Source organism: Syngnathus scovelli, unplaced genomic scaffold (genome assembly GCF_024217435.2).
Source record: "Syngnathus scovelli strain Florida unplaced genomic scaffold, RoL_Ssco_1.2 HiC_scaffold_27, whole genome shotgun sequence".
Classification (NCBI taxonomy): Eukaryota; Metazoa; Chordata; class Actinopteri; order Syngnathiformes; family Syngnathidae; genus Syngnathus; species Syngnathus scovelli.
The window spans coordinates 1,258,257-1,281,527 of NW_026061362.1; the positions used below are offsets into that span (position 1 = coordinate 1,258,257).

Below are 23,271 nucleotides of genomic sequence, written 5' to 3' on the forward strand. Positions count from 1 at the left end.
GAGTGTTCAAGGAACCCTCAGGTGTATAGAAGCATAGGCTTTCATGGGGCAGCACACAAGCAACCATTTCACAATTTCTACCCAGCTATATGACAATATATTTGAGGTCCCACCAAGACTTGAACTCAGAATGCTGGATTCAGTGTCCAGAGTACTTACCATTACACTATGGAACCCTGGCAGTGACAGAAGGAGGGGCATCATTTTTCTAAGCACAATGCACTCTCTAAGGCGCTCATTTTACTAAACTGACAAAATTAGTGGAAGCAGTGATTACACACTCATAGTGCTGTACACAATGTACTGGATTGGAATTTCCAAATTTTTGTTCCAGACAAATGACTACAAATTGTAAGTTCCACCAAGACCTGAGCTTGTATTGCTAGATTCAGAGTGCTCACAATCACACCATGCCAACATTATACGGTAATCTAGAAGAGCATTAGCTTTCGAACCATCCAAGATCTAAAGTAAGTTCCACCAGTTGACATTGTAACTCGGAGAACATGTGATTACTTTATCAAATACTATTTGACCAATTATTTGAGGTACCACTGAAACTTAAAACTCGGATCACTGGATTCAGAGTCCAGAGTGCTAACCATTACACCATGGAATAGACACACACACACGTACTCACACTTACACACACGCGTGCACGCACGCGCGCGCGCACGCACGCACGCACGCACGCGCGCACACACACACACACACACACACACGCACGCACGCACGCACGCACACACACACACACACACACACACACACACACACACACACACACACACACACAGGACAGTGACTCTCATAAACATAGATACAAAATAGTCAGGTGACGCTTTCCCGCCTTTTCCGGACAGTATAATAGCTTGACCTGGAGATGGGGGATGTTGTTACATCTGCTGAAGTGCCGTGTGCATTGACCGCCATTAAACAATCCCAAGATCTTGCCAATAAAGAACAAACCGTTACTCCACATCTTAGTTTTCCTGACCCAGCAACAGACATCATCAACAACATGCAACAGCTGTTGGTGGAATCGAACCCGCACTTTCCTAACTGTGAAGTGGACGTGCTAACCAGTGTACCACCAAGCCGCCAAAGAGCATATAAATATTATTATGTAGAGTCAAATACAAGCCAGATTCCAGATTCAAAACCACCCTTCGACGAGGATGGGAATCCATGCGTGCAGAGCACAGCGGATTATCAATCCATCACCTTAAACTCTCGGCCGCCTCTTCTTGGACAATTTGTGTTGACACATCACATTATGTACGTTGTGCCAAGATACTTTCGATGTGAAGATATTGAAAATCCGGCGAGGATGTGATATGAAATGATGAGTGGAGACCACAATCGGGTAGCAACACATCGCCTGAATATCTCAGCCACTGCATCTCATGCATGAGTTGTATGGGCGACATGATATGGTATGTACGGTGTGGTATAACCCGCAAGGTAATATGATACGATACTTTAGATGTGAAATGATGAAGAGGTAAGCCACAAAAGAAGTGACACTGTCAACAAAGAAAAACGTTTTTTCAATGTTGTCTCACCCCAAATCTTTGGGATTATCGGATCTGCGCAGTTGGATAATTCCACCAACATTTTGACATCAACATTCTTTCATGGTCTGCCTAGGTGTCCTGGTTGAAGATCCTAAAGGTTTTGAACTCATTTTATGCTTCCGCATATAAGCCATGATCGTATAGTGATAAGTACTCTGCGTTGCGGCCCCAGCAACTCCGGTTGAATCATGTTTGCAAAAGTATTACACACAAGCTTGGAAGGTACAACCTATTCCTGGGCAATGGACACAATGGATAATGCATCTGACTACGGAACAGAAGATTCTAGTTTCAATTCCTCGCTACCTTATATGGCACATTTTGGTCAACATTAGCTATGTGCACTTGAAACTTATGCATTGAAGTGACTTAAGGACACTGTCAAGTTTTTCCAATGTTGTCTCATCTCAAGTCTTTGGAAGTCTGATAGTTCCACCAACATTTTAACATCAACATTCTTTCATTTTATGCCTGGGTGTCCTGGCTGCAGATCCTAAAAAAAGACCCTAAACTCATTGTATGCTATTGCATGATCGTGTAGCGTTGTGGCCGCAGCATCCCCGGAACAAATCTGGGTCACGGCCTAATTAAATTACCTTGCTGAATTTGTCCATTGTTCATTGTTGCCAAACAGTCTTCTGTTAAACACAAGCTTCCAGACATTACGTCCACCTATGTTTTAATATCCACTTTATTTCATCTTTTTTTAGGCCTGGCTGCCACGAGGCAGCGGTAGACATACAATTATGACCCTGAAAGAATACGCGCAAACTGGCCATGATCCATCCATCCATTTTCTGAACCGCTTAGTCCCCACGGGGGTCGCGGGCGTGCTGGAGCCTATCCCAGCCGTCATCAGGCAGTAGGCGGGGGACACCCTGAACTGGTTGCCAGCCAATCGCAGGGCACACAGAGACAGACAACCAATCGCACTCACACTCACACCTAGGGACAATTTGGAGTCTTCAATCGGCCTACCAAGCATGTTTTTGGAATGTGGGAGGAAACCGGAGTGCCCGGAGAAAACCCACGCCATGATATTTATCAAAATTCGTTAATCACCGAAATGCAGTCCTCAGGTCAATGTCATATTCGCTACCAATCGGAATGTAACGGCGTCAGCTAATTTGATACAGGGCTCGTTGGTCGAGGGGCATGATTCTCGCTTAGGGTAGGAGAGGTCTCGGATTCAACTATCGAATGAGGCCTACTTTGAAACACAGCTGTCTCCCGTTCTCTGCCATTTTCGACAGGCCAATGTCACATGCGCATCATTTACAGGCTGCATTTGTGTGACACGTGATGTTTCGGGTGGTAGCTACACTGAATACAACATGAAGGCCGTGCAGCGCATAGTGAACACGGCTGGTAAGATTAATGGTGCTTCATTCCCCTCCCTGAAGGACATTTACACCTCCCATCTCACCCGCAAGGCAACCACGATTGTGAGTGGTGTGAGTCACCCCGTTCACTCATTGTTTGATCTTCTGCCCTCTGGGAAGAGGTACAGGAGCCTGCGCTCCCGCACCACCAGACTCACCAACAGCTTCATACTTCAGGCCGTTAGGATCCTGAACTCTCTCCCCCCTTCTGCGTAGCGTCCTGTATTTTTGCGCTATATTCTGACTGTCTGCTGTATGCACACTTGCTCCATTTTTGCTCCTCGTATTTATTATATTATTTGCTTATTTATTATTTATCTGTCAGGCGCGGAGCAGGGAGAGGACTCGAATGCAGAGTTTCCAAAGTCCAAAGATGTGTTTATTTTCTCCAATGGCAGTAGTAACAAAAAGCGCCTCAATATGAGGGAAAAAAGGGGGAAACTAAGGCGCCTCGAACCGAGAGAGAAAAAGGGGAAATCAAAGCGCCTCGAACCGAGGGAAAGACTATAACGAAGATAACTATGTAACCAAGTTAACATAGGTGATCAAAGTCGTTCAAAGAAGGCTTCTACGTGGAACTCGAGGGTTTCGTGATCGCTAGTGTTCTGAGCAAGGCAAGACGCACTGGCACTGGACACAGGGAAAGGCGCGGGTTATATGGACACAGGAGGGGAACACAAGTGAAGACAGTTGGTCATTGGCGCAGGTGCACACACTTGGAATCAGGGAGTCACGTGACCGGACGCACAGGGGAAGGACACACCGACTGGAACGAGAGGAAAATTACACAATAAAACAGGAAGTGACCAGGACGACACATGACAGCATGACATCATCACTCTTATTTATTCATTGTTTACTTGTATGTATATTGTGTACTATGTCTTGTCACCGTGGGATAGTGGGAACGTAATTTCGATCTCTTTGTGTGTCTTGACATGTGAAGAAATTGACAATAAAGCAGACTTTGACTTTTGGCTTTGAATTTAGACATGGCTAAGAACTACCAAATGGAATGTATCAGACTCAGCATGATTCCATCTGAATTAGTGAAAGAAGCCAATTTTCACCCAGTCTCAAATCAGGTACCACAACATAATTGCAGCACAAAATCGTTTTAATGTGTCATGGACTTTGCATAGGAACCAACAATGACAAGAAATAGTAGAAGAAGCTTTTTCCACCCAGTCTCAAACTGGGGATCGTTCACGTGTTAGGCCAGTGGTCGGCAACCCAAAATGTTCAAAAAGCCATGTTGACCCACCCCCCCCAAAAAAAACATACCTGTCTAGAGCGGCAAAAATCTAAAAACTTTTTATAAGGCAATATAGACTGTCAATACATGACCTGTATGCCTACTATTAAAATAATTAAGTAGGCTACAAATACAAAGCAACAAAGCGACGCAAGACGTTGCCTCTGGATACCCAGCAGACTTTGTTGAGCAGCAGGAGATCGGCATATTCGCTCTCAACTTCATCTAGCAATTCACGGAACTGGTGGTGGTTTAATGCTTTTGCGATTGTTTTCTTCACAATTTGGATGACAAGGTTCATTACCTCCATACAATCTGGTGGGAATGTTTACGCACACAGCGCCTCTTGGTGCCCTATGCAATGGAATGCAAACAAATTTCGATCCAATGCTTTCTGTCGTAAGGTCACAAACTTTTGCGACCCTCTCAAACTTGGTGTGCCGTCTGTAGGGTCTGAAATCAGATGGCCAGTGTGTATCGCTGTCATTTAAACACTGCAGCACAGCCTCGCAGATGTCCTCCCCCCGTGTTTGGCCTTTTAGTGGTATCAATTTCTTCTTCAAGATTCAAGATTCAAGAGTTTTTTATTCGCCATGTTTGAGCGTGCCAAACAAGGAATTTGACTTCGGTAAATCACAGCCTCTGTTCAACATTTAGGTGACTAACAACAACACTCAGGACATGTGAAAAATGAAAGATATTCTCAAACATCCCCTGATCCTAAACTGATCTTAAACTCCCAAGAGGGCAAGGAAAAACTCAAAACTCCAGCTAGGGGAAATGAGAAACCTTGAGAAGAGACCACAGATGGGAGGGTCCCTCTTCTAGGATGACCAGGCTGCAATGGATGCAGAGAGGACACATAGTACAAACAGTGTAGACAAAAAGGTGTGGAAAGCGGGATGTTATTGCACAGTAATGACTCTGAGACTCTAAGAGTGGTGTGAGTTCATCAGAGCGACAGCCTGGGGGAAGAAGCTGTCTCTGTGTCTGCTGGTTTTAGTGTACAGAGCTCTATAACGGCATCCGGAGGGGAGTAGTTCAAACAGGCTGCAACCTGGGTGCGAAGGGTCTGTTGAGATGTTACTTGCACGTTTCCTGGTCCTGGACAGGTACAAGTCTCGGATAGATGGGAGGTTGATTCCAATTATCTTTTCTGCAGTCCTTATTGTCCGTTGCAGTCTGTGCTTGTCTTGTTTGTAGGCCGATCCAAACCAGACAGTGATGGAGGTGCAGAGGACAGACTGGATGATGGCAGTGTAGGCGTCGCACTCGGGCGAGACAAAAAGAGCTAGGGAGAACAAGGCACTAACAAAAAGCGTCGCTCTGTGGCGAGACAGAAAAGAGGAATCTTACTAGGACTTAGGACGGCAAGGAATCGCTGGTGGTCGGGACGAGGCAAGACACACTGGCACAAGACAAGGGGAAGACACGGACTAAATACACACAAAAGGGCTGGGAAACAGGTGCTGACAATTAGCGTCAACCACACAGGTGCACACAATTGGGATCAGGGAATACAAGACAACAGAAACAGAGGAAGGGACCACGAACTGAAACTGAAGGGATGACAAAATAAAACAGGAAGTGAAGTTACGACACCGACAAGACAGAAATCCGGAAAATAAACGTGACCGCATGACATTCCGCGCTTTATTATCTACCGGGCTGCAACAAAACTTGCAGCAGTAGTAGAGTTTGGAGACGCAATCCTTTTCTTGAAACAGTTTTTTCGTTCCTCAAATTGCACCTTTCCTCTCAGTTCCAACTGGGTGATCAGAAGCAAATTTAGCATGCTTTAGCTGAAAATGTCACTCCAAATTGCTCTTTTTGTCATATTTGACAACTTCTCATTGCAAATCAAATATTCAGGCAATCCTTCAGCATTGGCAATGAAAGCAAATGGTTGAGTCCATTCTTTCTTAAACCCTCTGTTCTTATCAGCAATCTTTCTCTTTTTGCCTTTAGAATCCATGGCCCGTCACTCAAACACCTGTTTGTTTACAACTCGCCTGTGCTGTGTCGCTTGGTATGACGCAATTTTGCGCCATTCTGATATTCAGTATTTTTAATATATTCACAACTACATACATTTTCTACAGAATAAGAATGTTTGTGTCATGATTACCATCTAAAAACCATATTTAAAAAACACAAAAAACAAAAAAAAAAACATATTTTTCCATTTTCATGCATTTTTGCAAAAGCTCCAGGTAGCAGCTAGGATTGTGCTAAAGCGCTGCATGAGGCTCTGATAAGATGCACTCACTGAATGTCTTCTTGGTTGGATTAACTGGAGGCAGCTCTGGAGTGGGTCTGCAATCAGCTAGCCAAGCCAAGAAGTAAAGAGTTGGCTTGACAGTTGAAGGAAAAAAAAAAATGCAAACACAGATTAGAGGCTGGTTCGTCCGACATGTGGTCAGGTGACCATTGTAGCGGAGTGTCGCACACCTGGCTGTTGCTGACTCAGAGACCTTCTGGCTCCTGTTTGCCGAAGTGTCCCTGGCACACTTTGCAAAGCAGACAGCACTGACAAATATATTTAGAAAATGTTGTTTCCACTCAGTCTCAAAGAGGGGGTGTTTCCAGCTGAGAAGAACACGATGACTACTACGCTATGGAAACTGCTGTGACGTCCAAAGCATTTTGAGAAGCCCGGCAAAAGTTCAACAAAAGTGAGTGAAGAAAAAAGCAGGCACTTGTGAACTTTTTGATTTGCTTTTCAAAAGTGTGCCAGCAAAAACTATTTTTTCATACAAAGAAATAAACTCCGCGTCGGGGAGATGAAGCCCGATTTGCCAAGCCGATATTGAATACCGTAATTTCCGGTGTATAAGCTGCACCGGTGAATAAGCCGCACCAGCTAAAATTCGGGGAAAATTTATTTTTTTTTCTTACATAAGCCGCACGTGCACACGAGTTTTTTACAAAGAAAGACAGTACACAGAAATCCTTTTTGAAGTTTCAATAACATGTTTTAACATGTCTTTCTAAACATTGCCTGTGACGCAGCAGCAGTATCGCAGCAACACGGAAGTGTGCACCTGAGTTATCAACAAAGAAATACTGGACACAGAAAGCTTTTTTAAAGTTTTAATAACATACCTTAACATTTCTTTCCAAACACTGCCTGTGACGCAGCAGTAATACCGCAGCAACACGGAAGTAACACAGCACTAATAGGGTTTGATTAAATAAAACATACCGGTAAAAGTCACTGAGACGCGGCGGTAACACAGCAGCAACACGGTAGCAGAGCACTAACAGGGCTGGTTAAAGTAAAAGTAAAAAAAAGAGCTTCATCGTCTTCATCTTCCTCCTGTGCACTGAAACCGTCGAAGTCTTCCTCCTCAATTTCCGATTGGAATAGCGTTAGATATCCTTCGCCACACACTTTCTCAATATCTCTTTCGTAGTCGTTTTTATCCATTTCTTCTGGCATTTTCCATGATGAGGGTCTGTTCATGCTCATCTTATTCATGCACGAAGCGCTAAATTACATTAAACTTGCGAGCGACACGAGTAGACGGGACCACGAAATAAAGAAAAGGGTGCCGCAACACAATGTCATCAACATCGACTGCCTTTAGCTTAAAAGCGGCATCATATGCATTTCTTTTTTCCCCCATAATGACGGTTTGTGTATAAAAGCTTCCTTTCAGTAATGTCCGTCTTGATCGCGTTCTGCGTGATGCGCGAAATGTTGTGAACACAAACCAGCACGTCTTCTTCGGCACATTATCTCTTCTTCGCCCGTCTCGCTCTTGCTTCCTGCGAGAGCGCCCCCTGGAGGCCGGAGGCCGTAAAAATCCATAAGTACGCCGCGCCGCCATTTAAGCCTCAGGGTTCAAAGTAACCTTCTGAATAAAATGCATTAAAAGTTCACATTCATTACAACTTGTTTTTGGTGAGCATAATTGAATTTAAATGCTGATTGATTGGGTTTTAATACAATGCAGATGGTCCAAACAGCGCCACTGCTTTGTGTAATCTCTGAGTCACATGGCAGAGTAAGAGAAAAGGTTTAGAGCACAGGTGTCAAACTCAAGGCCCGGGGGGCAGGTACGGCCCGCCACATCATTCTATGTGGCCCACGAAGACAAATTGTGCATCAAATTCGTGTGTCATTACTAGAATTGCAAATTGTCTTCACTTTTAATAATATCTTTTTTTAAAAATATTTGACCAGTTTTTACTAATCTGATTTGAAAACGAGTCATCTGTCAGTTTGTTTTGTAGCTTTTACAATATATAATAGTGTTAAGAGTAAAAGTGATCAAGTCGTCACAAAAATCACGAATTTTTTTTTTTATATAGGCCGCACCTGACTATAAGCCGCAGGGTTCAACATTTTGGAAAAAAGTCGCAGCTTATACACCGGAAATTACGGTAGTTTCGCTAAAGGGTACCTGATTTGAGACTGGGTGAAAACCATTCGCACTTTTGTTGAAATTTTGCCAAGCTCTTCAAAAGGCTATACATGTAGTGTAGTTTCCATGGTGTAGTGGTTGTCATGCGGTCGCGTTTATTTTTCCGGTTTTCTGTCTCGTCGGTGTCGTAACTTTACTTCCTGTTTTATTTTGTTATCCCTTCCGTTTCAGTTCGTGTTTCCTTCCTCAGTGTTTGGTTGTCGAGTCTGACTCTCGGCTCCTGCACGAGCATTTTTATTAAGAGAAACAGGGTGGGTGTAAGAGTGGATTGAATAGAGAAAGCCCTTGACCTCTAGTCAAAACATAGCAAGGGATGTTTTACGACTTTGTGTAGGAAGGGATAAGCGATAGGGATAAATAAGGGATAAATAATATTATTTATTACAGGTTGCAGTCAAAGTCAAAGCAACATAATCATACGATAAAGATAATCTGGAAAACCCTGACACACCCTGTAGTTGTCACTTTTGGAAAAGACGAGCGTCCCTCCAATCATCGCCGGTGACGGGTTTTTCAGGCTCTGGAGACAGGACCTCATGTCAGAAATGTCATCGTGAGTCGCGTTTGTTTCTGCGCCGGAGCCGTTCGTTCCCTTTGCATCCAAAGAATCTCAAAGGCGGATTATTTGTGTCGACAGGAGAGAGATTTGCTGCTACGATACCGACGTCGAGAATCTCTGAGGAGGAACAAAGCGTGAGGTCCTGCAAGGTGAGTCTGTTTGTTTGCGGCTGCTTGGTGTTGCGCAAGATGAAATGGCCTTTTTCTCGCTATCGTTCCTCTCGTCGATTCATCGTGAGGTGTCGCTTCAGTTTGTTCAGAGAGATGTTTGCTTCCGCGCCCGCAGGTCATCGAAACATTTTACGGCTACGACGAAGACGTGTTGGTGGACTCGGACGGATCGTCCTTGTCTTTTCACACCGACAGAACCCCCGACACGGAACCCGAAGAGGTAGCCCGCCATTTCTGCCAGCGTATTGGCGCCAAACATTCCTCTTCAGCCTGGAATCGGACTCGTCTTTGCGTCGCGGGTGCTTTGTCGCCGGTCTGACTGATTCTGGTACTAGTGCTGTGTTGCATTGGTGTGTGCATGAAGAGGCGGAGCTTCGCTACCGCCAGCTGACGCAAGAATATCAAGCGCTGCAACGAGCCTACGCTCTGCTAGCCCAGACCAGCGGAGGGGACTACGACGCCGAGAAGGAGATCAAGGTGGCGCCCCTTCCCGCAACCCCCGGCCGGGTCGCAGCCTCCCCGTTCTCACCCAGCCTCGGGTGTTCTCTGGTCTGAAAGGAGGAGGAGGAGCCTCCCTCCTCCTCCTTTCAGACCAGAGAAAAGCTGATGGTAGTGTCAAACGCACCTCTTTCAATAAGGTGCCCCCGGCTTCCCGGTAACGGGTTTGTCTTAGCCGGGTTCGGAGATTCGTCCGTAATCTAACCACCCGAGTTAAATTAACTCCACCGGAATCAATCTAATTTCTGTACGACGCCAATCCCTCTCAAGTCACCCTAAGCTCGAGCCGAGTAACTCAATTCGAGGCAAGACTTCGAAGTGACCGCATCGTATTGATGGCTCCCCGCTAATGTTTGAAGTTCTTATTATGTTACGGATATTTTTAGATGTCTTTGTTAAGACCTCAGGGATTCGTTTGTATAGCGCACCCTAGCACTAGTTTTGCCGAAGTAAATGTTGATATGGGTCCGTTCTACTTGGTCGCTCAAGCAGCGAGCCGACCAACTTGTTTATTCGAAAGAGAATCGAATTAATAAAAGTGTGACAATAATAGCATTTAAGGAGAAAATTAATGCACTTTACGTTATTAATTCTAACTTCTTATATGTAGATCTAGCACTTAACTGTCGGAGTGCTTCACCCCACTTGATTGCTTTAAAAAGAATAACAACTTTCTTAAAACGAATAAAAATGTCTTACTCTATTTAGATTTGCCCAGTAATTAATTTGGAAGGCAAATCTATTTTTCGATCGTGTCCTGTTTAACTTTTGACGCGGCCCGACAAAATCAAGAACTGGGCCGCGCCCGACGGACAATCGAAATACTTTTATCCTTCACCAACTCAAATGATCTATTTTAACCATCGTCGTTATTTTATTTAGAGGAAGTAAATTTTCAAACGAATTCACTTTTGACGAAATTCACTCTTCCCTTAAATATCTACGAAAGTTATTTAATTCTCTAACATGTTCGGAGTTACTTTTTACGCGGCCCGTCAAAAGGGGAAACGGGCCTGCGCCCTTCAAATAATTAAATTACTTTCAGTTCTACACCAAACCAATAATCCGATTCAAACACTTCCGTTAATTTATTCAGACGAAGCAAACTTTCAAACGGATTGAAATTCACTCGTGTCTCAAATAACTACGAAAGTTATTCAATTCTCTAAAATTGTCTGATGTTACTTTTATTTATTACGGTCCTATGTTATACCATAATAACCCCCCGCACATTAATCAAATTGTCAAATCAACCCCGAACCATCGATTGTACATTCAGTACAAATCAGCGCACAACAAAGTAGATGAATATACACAACACATTTATTGAAGAAACATGAAATAGAATTACAAATCTTAATCACTCCAGAAACCGAACAATTTCACCCACTGATACCCGTGTTAATAAAATCATTCAATCCCAGAACAATTCGATTGCAAAACACAGTTCATGAAAGAGGGAATCAATTTTTAGCCAAGCAAAGAAATCAAGAAGTAAAAATCACATTTGTGCTTCTCCAAACAATTTATGTCACGCCACTATTCTCATAGTGACGGGTCCCTTGATCGAATTGACTAACAATATTGCTTTAAGCTGTTACAGAATACATTTTTAGCCAAGCAAAGAAATCAAAAAGTAAAAATCACATTTGTGCGTCCATGCGTGACTCACAATCCGACACCGTGTTCCTGTTTTATTTCTATTTTAACTTGCTTAGCTTATTTTGGCCCCTTTTTTGGTCTCATGTTTTGGTCTGGCGCCATCTTTTGGACAAATTTGGAATTTCAGCTCTGCCAATTTATTCCTGTGAACAATCCATATTTTACCATTTGCACCATCCCTTCCCCCCATGTTACATGACAGTAGAAATGGGTCACTATCAAAGCAGAGTAGCAAATCTGGAGTCAGCGCTGAAGCAACAAGGACAGGTAAGCTTATCAATGAGCACACCTTTTTCTCAGACAAAATAGCTACATTCTTCAGTCACTCATTCGTCTGGCATTACTGGACCAACCCCCCCCCCCCCCCCCCCCCGAACGTGGCTGGGAAAATGCGGAGAAAAGCAAATGTCATTTTCCAGTCAACCAAAGAATTTGTGGATGAAAATGACACAACATTCCAAAGCTGTCCACGCGTTTGTCTCTTCTAGAATGTCAAGTGGGTGGAGGAGAAGCAGCTGCTGCGTCAGAGCAATCAGCAGTTGGCCGAAAAGGTGACGGAAAGAAAGGCGCTGGGCGGAGTCGCTTGGCGTCACACCCGTCCGGAAGCCCCGCAGATGAGGTCTGACTGTCTTTTTAGGTCAGGCGGATGGAGGCGGAAGAAGCGCGTCTGAAAGAGCACATCCAGGATATCCGAGACCAAAACGAACTGCTTGAGTTCCGCATCCTGGAGCTGGAGGTGGGAAGACTCGCACAAGCGTGTTGAGGCCAGAGATGTGACGGACGGACGGACGGACGGACGGACGGATGCATGCCTCTGCCTTTCAGGAGAGGGAGTGGCGCTCCCCCGTCTTGAAGTTTCTGCAAGTCCGTTTCCCATACGGCCTCAGCCCTTTGCAGATCTACTGCGAGGCCGACGGCGTGAGCGTACGTAAGGCGTCCCTCGCAACCCTAACCTTAACCTGAGGTCCCAGAACACCTTACATTGCTCCTTGCGCCTTTCCCCAGGACATCGTCATCAGTGATCTGATGAAGAAGCTGGACATCCTGGGCGATAACGCCGTAAGTGTATGTCGAACTCCTTATGTTCGCACTCCACGAGACTCGGCGGCTCAAATGTGACTTTTGGAAGGCTTTGCGCTGAAAGAAGCTTGTTGACGCTGTGCCTTTGGGCTCTTGCAGAATCTCACCAACGAGGAGCAGGTGGTCGTGATTCACGCCAGGACCCTTCCCACCCTAGCCGAGAAGGTAACGCGCAAGCATTCTGCTTATGTGACAGCAGCCTTTCCTCAGTGGTTAGAATACATCAAAGTGACCAAGTCAGCACTTCAACAGAAGATGTTGGACATTGAAAGTGAGAAGGTAGACAGACACGCGACATCAGCCAAGGGGAACTCGGGGCAATGTGCCCCAACAATTCTGACCTTGAGCTGTGCTAGGATATGTTCTGCAACCAGAAGGGCTAGCTGGATGAAGAGTTGGACTTCAGGAAGCGTTCCATGGACCAGGCTCATAAGGTAAGCCGCCCTCAAATCTCCCGCCGGACCACTGATGGACGAGGATTGCGGCCCAGAGGATCATGGAGCTGGAGGCCATGTTGTACGAGGCGCTACCGCAGCGGGACTGCCCCGCCACGGACGGCGAAAAAGCCAGCCACGCTGGCGTGAATGACGTGCTGACGGCGGATCAGAGACAAGAGCTTAGGAGCGCCGTGGACCAATGGAAGCGAGCCCTGATGTGGGAGTTGAGGGAGCGCGACGCTTGCATCCTCCAAGAGAGAATGGATCTGCTGCACAGCGCGCAACAGGTAAGGGCCCAAAGCCAGCCCGGCACGTACTTGCACGCTTACTGGCTTTTGAAGGCTACTTTCCATTTGTCCGTCCTAGAGGAACAAAGAGCTGAAAGAATTCATCGAAGCTCAGAAGAGACAAATCAAACAATTGGAGGAGAAGTTTCTGTTTCTCTTTCTAGTCTTCTCCTTGGCCTTCATTCTGTGGCCCTAACACCAGCTGGTGAGTGAGCTCCAGCGGCACCGCACTCGACACCTCCAATACACTGCCAGCCGGTCTCAGACGTTGGCAGACGCTCCGATGCCGACGTATACCCCCCGCCACGGTGACAGAGGCACCGCGTCACACCGGCGCTCATCCAATCAGAAGGCAGGAAAGGCAAATTCACATGCAGGGCACTCTTGAACCAGAAGAGAGCGCCACAAAAAACGGTTGTTGCCCCAAACGCGCACTAAAAAGGGTCAGAATGACAAGAGTCCCACCGGCCAGCCGGGGCCACCCGTCCATCCATTTCTTCAGGGGGGGAAAAAATTGGAGTCACCGGTGAGTACATTTTGCATTTAGCTCTGCTTTTCTGCTTCTGTCTTCAAGTGTGTGGCATCCTGCGACCAAAGATTCAGCCAACCCCAAAGCGGTTGACCTCAACGTCCCGCCACCATTCCTACCAGAGCAGGTGACGTGATGCTTTGGACATCCCGACAGGTGTGACGCCAAGCGACTCCGCCCAGCGCCTTTCTTTCCGTCACCTTTTCGGCCAACTGCTGATTGCTCTGACGCAGCAGCTGCTTCTCCTCCACCCACTTGACATTCTAGAAGAGACAAACGCGTGGACAGCTTTGGAATGTTGTGTCATTTTCATCCACAAATTCTTTGGTTGACTGGAAAATGACATTTGCTTTTCTCCGCATTTTCCCAGCCACGTTCGGGGGGGGGGGGGGGGGGGGGGGTTGGTCCAGTAATGCCAGACGGATGAGTGACTGAAGAATGTAGCTATTTTGTCTGAGAAAAAGGTGTGCTCATTGATGAGCTTACCTGTCCTTGTTGCTTCAGCGCTGACTCCAGATCTGCTACTCTGCTTTGATAGTGACCCATTTCTACCATCAGCTTTTCTCTGGTCTGAAAGGAGGAGGAGGGAGGCTCCTCCTCCTCCTTTCAGACCAGAGAACACCCGAGGCTGGGTGAGAACGGGGAGGCTGCGACCCGGCCGGGGGTTGCGGGAAGGGGCGCCACCTTGATCTCCTTCTCGGCGTCGTAGTCCCCTTCGCTGGTCTGGGCTAGCAGAGCGTAGGCTCGTTGCAGCGCTTGATATTCTTGCGTCAGCTGGCGGTAGCGAAGCTCCGCCTCTTCATGCACACACCAATGCAACACAGCACTAGTACCAGAATCAGTCAGACCGGCGACAAAGCACCCGCGACGCAAAGACGAGTCCGATTCCAGGCTGAAGAGGAATGTTTGGTGCCAATACGCTGGCAGAAATGGCGGGCTACCTCTTCGGGTTCCGTGTCGGGGGTTCTGTCGGTGTGAAAAGACAAGGACGATCCGTCCGGGTCCACCAACACGTCTTCGTCGTAGCCGTAAAATGTTTCGATGACCTGCGGGCGCGGAAGCAAACATCTCTCTGAACAAACTGAAGCGACACCTCACGATGAATCGACGAGAGGAACGATAGCGAGAAAAAGGCCATTTCATCTTGCGCAACACCAAGCAGCCGCAAACAAACAGACTCACCTTGCAGGACCTCACGCTTTGTTCCTCCTCAGAGATTCTCGACGTCGGTATCGTAGCAGCAAATCTCTCTCCTGTCGACACAAATAATCCGCCTTTGAGATTCTTTGGATGCAAAGGGAACGAACGGCTCCGGCGCAGAAACAAACGCGACTCACAATGACATTTCTGACATGAGCTCCTGTCTCCAGAGCCTGAAAAACACGTCACCGGCGATGATTGGAGGGACGCTCGTCTTTTCCAAAAGTGACAACTACAGGGTGTGTCAGGGTTTTCCAGATTATCTTTATCGTATCATTGTGTTGCTTTGACTTTGACTGCGACCTGTAATAAATAATATTATTTATCCCTTATTTATCCCTATCGCTTATCCCTTCCTACACAAAGTCGTAAAACACCCCTTGCTATGTTTTGACTAGAGGTCAAGGGCTTCCTCTATTCAATCCACTCTTACACCCACCCTGTTTCTCTTAATTAAAATGCTCGTGCAGGAGCCGAGAGTCAGACTTCATTCGTACAACGGATGGACTCTCCACCTGCAGGTGTCCAAAAGAACTTACTTGTCTCCCGTGTGGTTCTTGCAAAATAAGTTGGAGCGAGCGCAACTCTAACAGGGTGCATTTTGCCACTAGCTGCCTACGGACAATGACGTCGCGCTCGCGGCTCATGGTTGACGGGCTGAGCAGCCGGGCAAGTCCGTCGTTTTCAGCGCACAGCGAGTGGCAAAGGCGCTGACAAAACGGGAGCTTTGAGCTGCTGAAAACGGCAAAACAAGTCTAAAGCGTGTTCAAACGCGTGCGCACAATGCTCCTGCTTGAAAGGTCGGAATTTAAGGGGCCAATTTTTTGGATGGCGGCCGCCGGCCAAGCTTTGGACGGAAAAGGTTTCCTGGCGACAGCGAGCGAGCGCGGCGCTGCCGTACGTGCACCGAGTCGCCTGCCTGAAGACCTTGGACAAGTCGTCGATGATGTGCCGCTGCTCCACAACTTGAAGGAACTCCATTTCACCGTCCTGCTGGCCGCAACCGCGGTCCAGGTCATTGAGCGAACTAGGCCTTCTCTGTGGAACACAAATGCAGTGGACTCTGTTGGCACGCCGCCGTTGTCCGCGTCGACTTACCAAGCTTGCCATCTCCTCGTTCTCCTGGGTGACAAAGCGCACTTTGTTTTCAAGGCGACACAGCACCAGCGAGAGTTCTTCATTCTTCCTGCTCAGGCGTTTGTTTTTGTACAGGAGTGGCAGAAACTGGCTTTCTGTTTCTCTCAGTCGCTTTAGCTGCAAGCATGAAGTGCGGGATGTGAAAGACGCACAACACGCGGGCCAGAACGTATCCATTCCTTTTGCATCGGTTTGAACGGAATCGTGGCTTTGGCTCCCAATAAAAGACATCTACCAGGCAACCGACTCGCCGCGCCGCTCAACTAATAAGCAAGCGCAATGGGTGCCTCGCTGGATGGCGCGCATCAAACGTAGCGCAAACCTTCAAGCGTGCCGTCAATAAATTACCAGTTCATTGCGCTCTTCAGAAAGCAGGGCGTTTCGATCCTCCAGTTTCCTGATGACTGCGCTGAGCTCAGCGATTTTCAGATGAAACCGTCGCGTGTCCCGATCCTCCTGAGACTGAAAACGCCCCGCAACACACACACACAAGCACTCGTTCAAAGTTCAAAACTGTTTTTGTGCTACCTTCCTCCAGCAACGAACTAAGTCATGCGTACTGCAAGTGTGTGATGAGGTGGCTTACGCAATGAAGAGGATTGCTAGTAGCGGCGTTGACCCCACTTCCAGGGTAGTTTAGGCCCGCCCTTTGGGAATCCCTCAGGGCAGCGATCTGCTGCTCGGCAGCCTGAGTCTGCAGCTGAAGGCGGTGGACGTGGCCGGCCCCAGGGCTTCATCCAAAACACTAACCGCTCTGTCTTTCAGCTTGATCTCATCCGTCTGGATGTACAAACGGGGAGCGCTCAGGCAGGCGGGCAAACTCATTTGCCAGAATTGTGACAAAAACAAAGAGAGCAACCGGCCAATTTTTTTCTTGAATCGACTAGAACACCTTTGCTGTGACAAAAGCGAAGCGAGCAACCGGACATTTTCTTCTTGTGAAATAGAATAGAATAGAATGCCTTAGGTGTCATTGCACTGCAGGTATACAACGAAATTGGGAACATAGCCACGCACCGCGCATCTGATCAGTCCTACCAGTCGGCGGATCTCCCTCTCGCAGTCTCTCTTGGTTCGGCTCAGCTCCTCCCGATGCTGGTGATGAGCCGATCGGAGCTCGGCCGCTCGGGACTGCCAGGCCTGCTGGGCCGCTGCCAGGGCTTCTTCCGCGCTCCTGGTGGAGGCGACACCGCTCGGTCTCCCGACACCGCCGCGTCTCCCGACACCGCCGCGCCTCCTCCACCTCCGCCAGCAAAGCGCCCCCCCTCCTCACCTGAGCAGACATTGCGCCACACCGGGCCGTTGAGACCGCAACGGAGCGCCGCGACGCTTACTGGGGACAAGCTACACAATACGGTAGCGGCCGCATCGAAGCCCGACGTGGCGTGCGGATAGTCAGACACGGATAGAGCGAATCACCTTGTCCATGGAGCCGTCCCTCAGGCTGAGGACCAAGGCATTCAGTCGCTGGATCTCTCCATCTTTGATTTTGATCACTCTCATCAGCTCCATTTCATGCTGCCGCAGTAATGTCTCCCTGGTAATGGCTAACTCTTTCTGCTTCTCCTCATGGAGTTTGCTTTTGAGTTCCGTCATGGCGGCGGTGGCACGGTGGTGCTCCGCCCGCAGGTCCTGACTTCTCTCTCTCTCCAGACAGCTGACCTGACATGACTTAGACTTAGACTTAGACAAACTTTATTGTCATCTTGTCTGCACATGGTGCATACAAAACGAAATTCCGTTGCATACGTCTTACAACAAAGTAGTGATATTGCAGTTGAATAGAAGTAACATATCCTATGAAAATATATATATATACATATACTATATATATATATATATATATATATATATATATATATATATATATATATATATATATATATATATATATATATATATATATATATATATATATATATATATATATATATATATTAAAAATAAGTATAAAGTGCAGCAGTGATAATTATGCAATAGTGCAAGTAGGCAAAACAGTATTCAAGAGTGTGCAGAGGAATGCTAAACCATGTATTAAACTTCTATTTAAAGGGTTTATACAAGTTCAGTAAAGTTGGTAGTGCGAGATAGTGCAAGATAGAGGTCCGTAGTGTCATAAAGTACAGTTCTGTGAATGTGTGATGCAGAGTTCAGTTTAGAGCTCAACAGTTCTAGTGTTCAACAGTCTGATGACAGCAGGGAAAAAGCTGTTGCAGAACCTGGTGGACCTGCAGCGGATGCTGCAAACCTCTTCCCAGAGGGCAGCAGGGAGAACAGTCCATGGTGGGGGTGTGATGGGTCATTGATGATGTTACGGGCACGGGACATGCAGCGCTGAGATGAAATGTCCTGAATGGAGGGAAGAGGAGCCCCTATGATCCTCTCTGCTGTCCTCACCACTCTCCTCACGTTCTTCCAATCGGAGGCGGTGCAGCCTCCACACCACACAGAGAGACAGCTTGTCAGAATGCTCTCTATGGTGCTCCTGTAGAACGTCCTCATGATGGGTGGGGGCAGGTGGGCTCTCCTCATCCTCCGCAGGAAGTACAAGCGCTTCTGTGCCCTCTTGACCAGTGCCGTAGTGTTCATAGTCCAGGTGAGGTCTTCTGTGATGTGGACCCCCAGGAATTTGGTGCTGCTGACCACCTCCACAGCTGAGCTGTTGATGATCAGTGGAGCGTGGTGAGGCTGTTTTTTCCTGAAGTCGACGATGATCTCCTTCATCTTCTCCTCATTCAGGATCAGGCTGTTTTCTCTGCACCAGCCCACCAGCTGCTCCACCTCCTCTCTGTAGTCCAGGTCGTTGTTGTCTCTGATGAGCCCCACCACCGTTGTGTCGTCTGCTGACTTCACGATGTGATTGGTGGTGAACCTGAGGACGCAGTCGTGTGTCATCAGGGTGCACAGCAGGGGGCTCAGGACGCAGCCCTGAAGGGAGCCTGTGCTGAGGGTGATGACATCAGAGGTGTTCTGTCCGACCCGGACTGACTGAGGTCTGTTGGTGAGGAAGTCTAGCAGCCAGTTGCGAAGGGGGGTGTTGAAGCCCAGGTGTTCCAATTTTCCTACCAGATGCTGTGGGATGATGGTGTTAAACGCTGAGCTGAAGTCCAGGAACAGCCTCCGCACATGGGTGTTCTTCTCCTCCAGGTGAGCCAGGCTCAGGTGAAGAACGGAGGAGATGGCTTCCTGAGTGGAGCGGTTTTGCCGGTCGGCAAACTGGAACGGGTCAAATAATAGGGGGAGTCTGGAAACGATGTGACCTTTAAGCAGCCTTTCGAAGCACTTCATCATAACCGGAGTCAGTGCAACAGGCCGGTAATCATTAAATGAGGTGATTTGAGGTTTCTTCGGCACCGGAATGATGGAGGCAGTCTTAAAGCACGCCGGCACTGTGGCTTGGCCCAGCGAGGTGTTAAAAATGTCTGTGATGACCCCAGCCAGATGACTTGCACATTCCCTGAACACACGCCCAGAAATGTTGTCCGGGCCAGGGGCCTTACAGGGGTTGACTCTCCTCAGGGTCTTCAACACATCGGCGGAGTCAAGGCAGAGTACCTCCTCTTCCTGATGGGGGACAGTTTTAACTGCTGGAGTGCCGTTTAGTGCCTCGAACCTCCCAAAGAAGTTATTTAGACCATTTAGAAAGTCAGCATCAACTACACCCACCGGGGGGGGGGGAGGGTGAGTTGTCGTCTGTAATCGCCCGTATGCCTTGCCACATACTCCTGATGTTTTTGACGACGTGGAAACGATCCTGAAATTTTCGACTGCGGTCTCGCTTCGCTATTCTGATGGCACGGTTCAAGTTGGCTCTCGCTGTCCTCAGTGTCTCCTTGTCGCCAGACTTGAAGGCAGAGTTCCGCGCTCGTAGCGTTTGACGTACCTCCTCAGTCATCCAGGGTCGTTGGTTGCCCCGGGTGATGATATTCTTAGTGGTGCTGACGTCCTCGGTGCATTTGTTGATGTAGGCTGACACAGTCATGGCACACGCATGTCTAATCTACATCGGGAAAACTGGGAGGGAGGGAGGCAGGCAGGGAGGCAGGCAGGGAGGCAGGCAGGGAGGCAGGCAGTGTCTGTCTGTTGAGGTTTTCACCTTGTTCTTCTCCTGCTGAAGTTCTAACTGGACGTCCATCAGTTTGGTTCTCAGCTCGTCATTGGCGGCCTGAAGGGCGTCCGTTCGCTCCGCCTTGGCCCGCCCTGCCGGAGCTCGTTTGGACATCTCTTACTCGAGTCTCGCCCGGTCGTCAGTCAGAGATCACAACATTTGTACCTGGAGAGCACAAACGCAGCGCTGTTTTCCACTGGCTTCGAACTCAACTTCAATCGGTACCGTAACTTACAACATCATAAACATAGAACTAGCTTGACTTATTCATTGAATAAATGCATTTGGTTCTTCAAAACTGCATCACGCAACATAGCGTGACCGAGACGGCCGTTATCCACCTGCGTGAAGTTATTTGGTGAAATGAATGAGATGTTTAAGACACCATCGTTCTGTCTCTATGTAGATGAAGGGAAATAATCGATTGCTGAAGGTCCAAAGGTGTTGTGATAAACAAATAAACATATTAGTGATTAGTGACATATTTGTGATAAACATATTAGGCAGGATAATCACATATGTTAACGTGACTGCCCACACTGTATTTATTTATGGTTATTTGTTAAATCGAGTACTGTTAGACATGAAATAGGAAGTGTTTAACATAAATGGAAGACGAAAGGGGTACTCACCATTGTAGCTCCTGCTGGTCAATGATACGAGCCTCTTCTTGCAGTGGAAAACATACAGCCAACAAACACCGTGGAACCTAAAGGAATGAAATTAAACATTAACATTTAGCCTAAACCAACATTCACAGATACAACGCAACGCAAACTATCCATCCATCCATCTTCTTCCGCTTATCCGGGGTCGGGTCGCGGGGGCAACAGCTTCAGGAGGGACTCCCAGACTTCCCTCTCCCCAGCCACTTCATCCAGCTCATCCCGGGGGATCCCAAGGCGTTCCCAGGCCAGCTGAGAGACATAGTCTCTCCAGCGCGTCCTGGGTCGTCCCCGGGGTCTCCTACCGGTGGGACATGCCCGGAACACCTCCCCAGGGAGGCGTCCAGGAGGCATCCTGATAAGATGCCCGAGCCACCTCATCTGGCTCCTCTCAACGTGGAGGAGTAGCGACTCTACTCCGAGTCTCTCCCGGATGACCGAGCTTCTCACCCTATCTCTAAGGGAGAGCCCGGACATCCTGCGGAGAAAACTCATTTCGGCCGCTTGTATCCGAGATCTCGTTCTTTCGGTCACGACCCATAGCTCGTGACCATAGGTGAGGGTAGGAGCGTAAATCGACCGGTAAATTGAGAGCTTTGCCTTTTGGCTCAGCTCTCTCTTCACCACAACGGACCGGTACAGGGTCCGCATTACTGCCGACGCTGCACCGATCCGCCTGTCGATCTCACGCTCCATCCTCCCCTCACTCGTGAACAAGACTCCAAGATACTTGAACTCCTCCACTTGGGGCAGGATCTCATCCCCGATCCGGAGAGGGCATTCCACCCTTTTCCGATCGAGGACCATGGACTCGGATTTGGAGGTGCTGACCCTCATCCCGACCGCTTCACACTCGGCTGCGAACCGTTCCAGCGAGAGCTGGAGATCACGGCCTGAAGAAGCCAACAGCACCACGTCATCTGCAAAAAGCAGATACGCGATGCTGAGGTCCCCAAACCGGACCCCCTCAACGCCTCGGCTGCGCCTAGAAATTCTGTCCATAAAAATTATGAACAGAATCGGTGACAAAGGGCAGCCTTGGCGGAGTCCAACCCTCACTGGGAACGAATCCGACTTACTGCCGGAAATGCGGACCAGACTCTGGCATCGGTGATACAGGGACCGAACCGCCCTTATCAGTTGGCTCGGCACCCCGTACTCCCGAAGCACCCTCCACAAAACCTCCCGAGGGACACGGTCGAACGCCTTCTCCAAGTCCACAAAACACATGTGGACTGGTTGGGCAAACTCCCATGCACCCTCGAGGATCCTGCCGAGGGTGTAGAGCTGGTCCACTGTTCCACGGCCAGGACGAAAGCCACACTGCTCCTCCTGAATCCGAGGTTCGACCTCCCGACGGACCCTCCTCTCCAGCACCCCTGAATAGACCTTACCAGGGAGGCTGAGGAGTGTGATTCCCCTGTAATTGGAACACCCCTCCGGTCCCCCTTCTTAAAGAGAGGAACCACCACCCCAGTCTGCCAATCCAGAGGCACTGTCCCCGATGTCCACGCAACGTTGTAGAGGCGTGTCAGCCATGACAGCCCCACAACATCCAGAGCCTTTAAGAACTCTGGGCGGATCTCATCCACCCCCGGGGCCTTGCCACCGAGGAGTTTTTTAACTACCTCAGTGACTTCGACCCCAGAGATTGGAGAATCCGCCTCAGAGTCTCTAGGCCCTGCTTCCTCAATGGAAGGCGTGTAGGTGGAATTGAGGAGGTCTTCGAAGTATTCTCCCCACCGACTCACGACGTCCCGAGTCGAGGTCAGCAGCACGCCATCCCCACTGTAAACAGTGTTGACGTTGCACTGCTTCCCCCTCCTGAGACGCCGGATGGTGGACCAGAATTTCCTCGAAGCCGTCCGAAAGTCATTCTCCATGGCCTCACCGAACTCCTCCCACGCCCGGGTTTTTGCCTCAGCAACCGCCGAAGCCGCGTTCCGCTTGGCCATCCGGTACCTGTCAGCTGCCTCCGGAGTCCCGCAGGCCAAAACGGCCCGATAGGACTCCTTCTTCAGCTTGACGGCATCCCTTACCGCCGGTGTCCACCAGCGGGTTCGGGGGTTGCCGCCACGACAGGCACCAACGACCTTACGGCCACAGCTCCGGTCGGCCGCCTCAACAATGGAGGCGCGGAACATGGTCCACTCAGACTCAATGTCCCCCGCCTCCCCCGGGACGTGGGAAAAGCTCTGCCGGAGGTGGGAGTTGAAGCTCTTCCTGACAGGAGATTCTGCCAGACGTTCCCAGCAGACCCTCACAGAGCGTTTGGGTCTGCCAGGTCGGACCGGCATC

At 48.5% G+C, this 23,271-nt stretch overlaps 1 protein-coding gene across 1 annotated transcript; it reads left to right on the top strand.

Annotated features, from left to right (window-relative positions):
* The first annotated feature begins 9,214 nt into the window (after positions 1–9,214).
* Positions 9,215–14,014, top strand: LOC125993163 (janus kinase and microtubule-interacting protein 3-like). Its single transcript, XM_068649746.1, has 13 exons — positions 9,215–9,349; positions 9,486–9,590; positions 9,737–9,847; positions 11,733–11,797; positions 12,019–12,081; positions 12,168–12,266; positions 12,356–12,454; positions 12,536–12,589; positions 12,710–12,775; positions 12,821–12,889; positions 12,967–13,334; positions 13,414–13,539; positions 13,909–14,014. Exons 4-11 carry the CDS (start codon positions 11,738–11,740, stop codon positions 12,991–12,993), a joined length of 537 nt encoding a protein of 178 aa, XP_068505847.1. The 5' UTR covers positions 9,215–9,349; positions 9,486–9,590; positions 9,737–9,847; positions 11,733–11,737; the 3' UTR covers positions 12,994–13,334; positions 13,414–13,539; positions 13,909–14,014.
* The last annotated feature ends 9,257 nt before the right edge of the window (positions 14,015–23,271 follow it).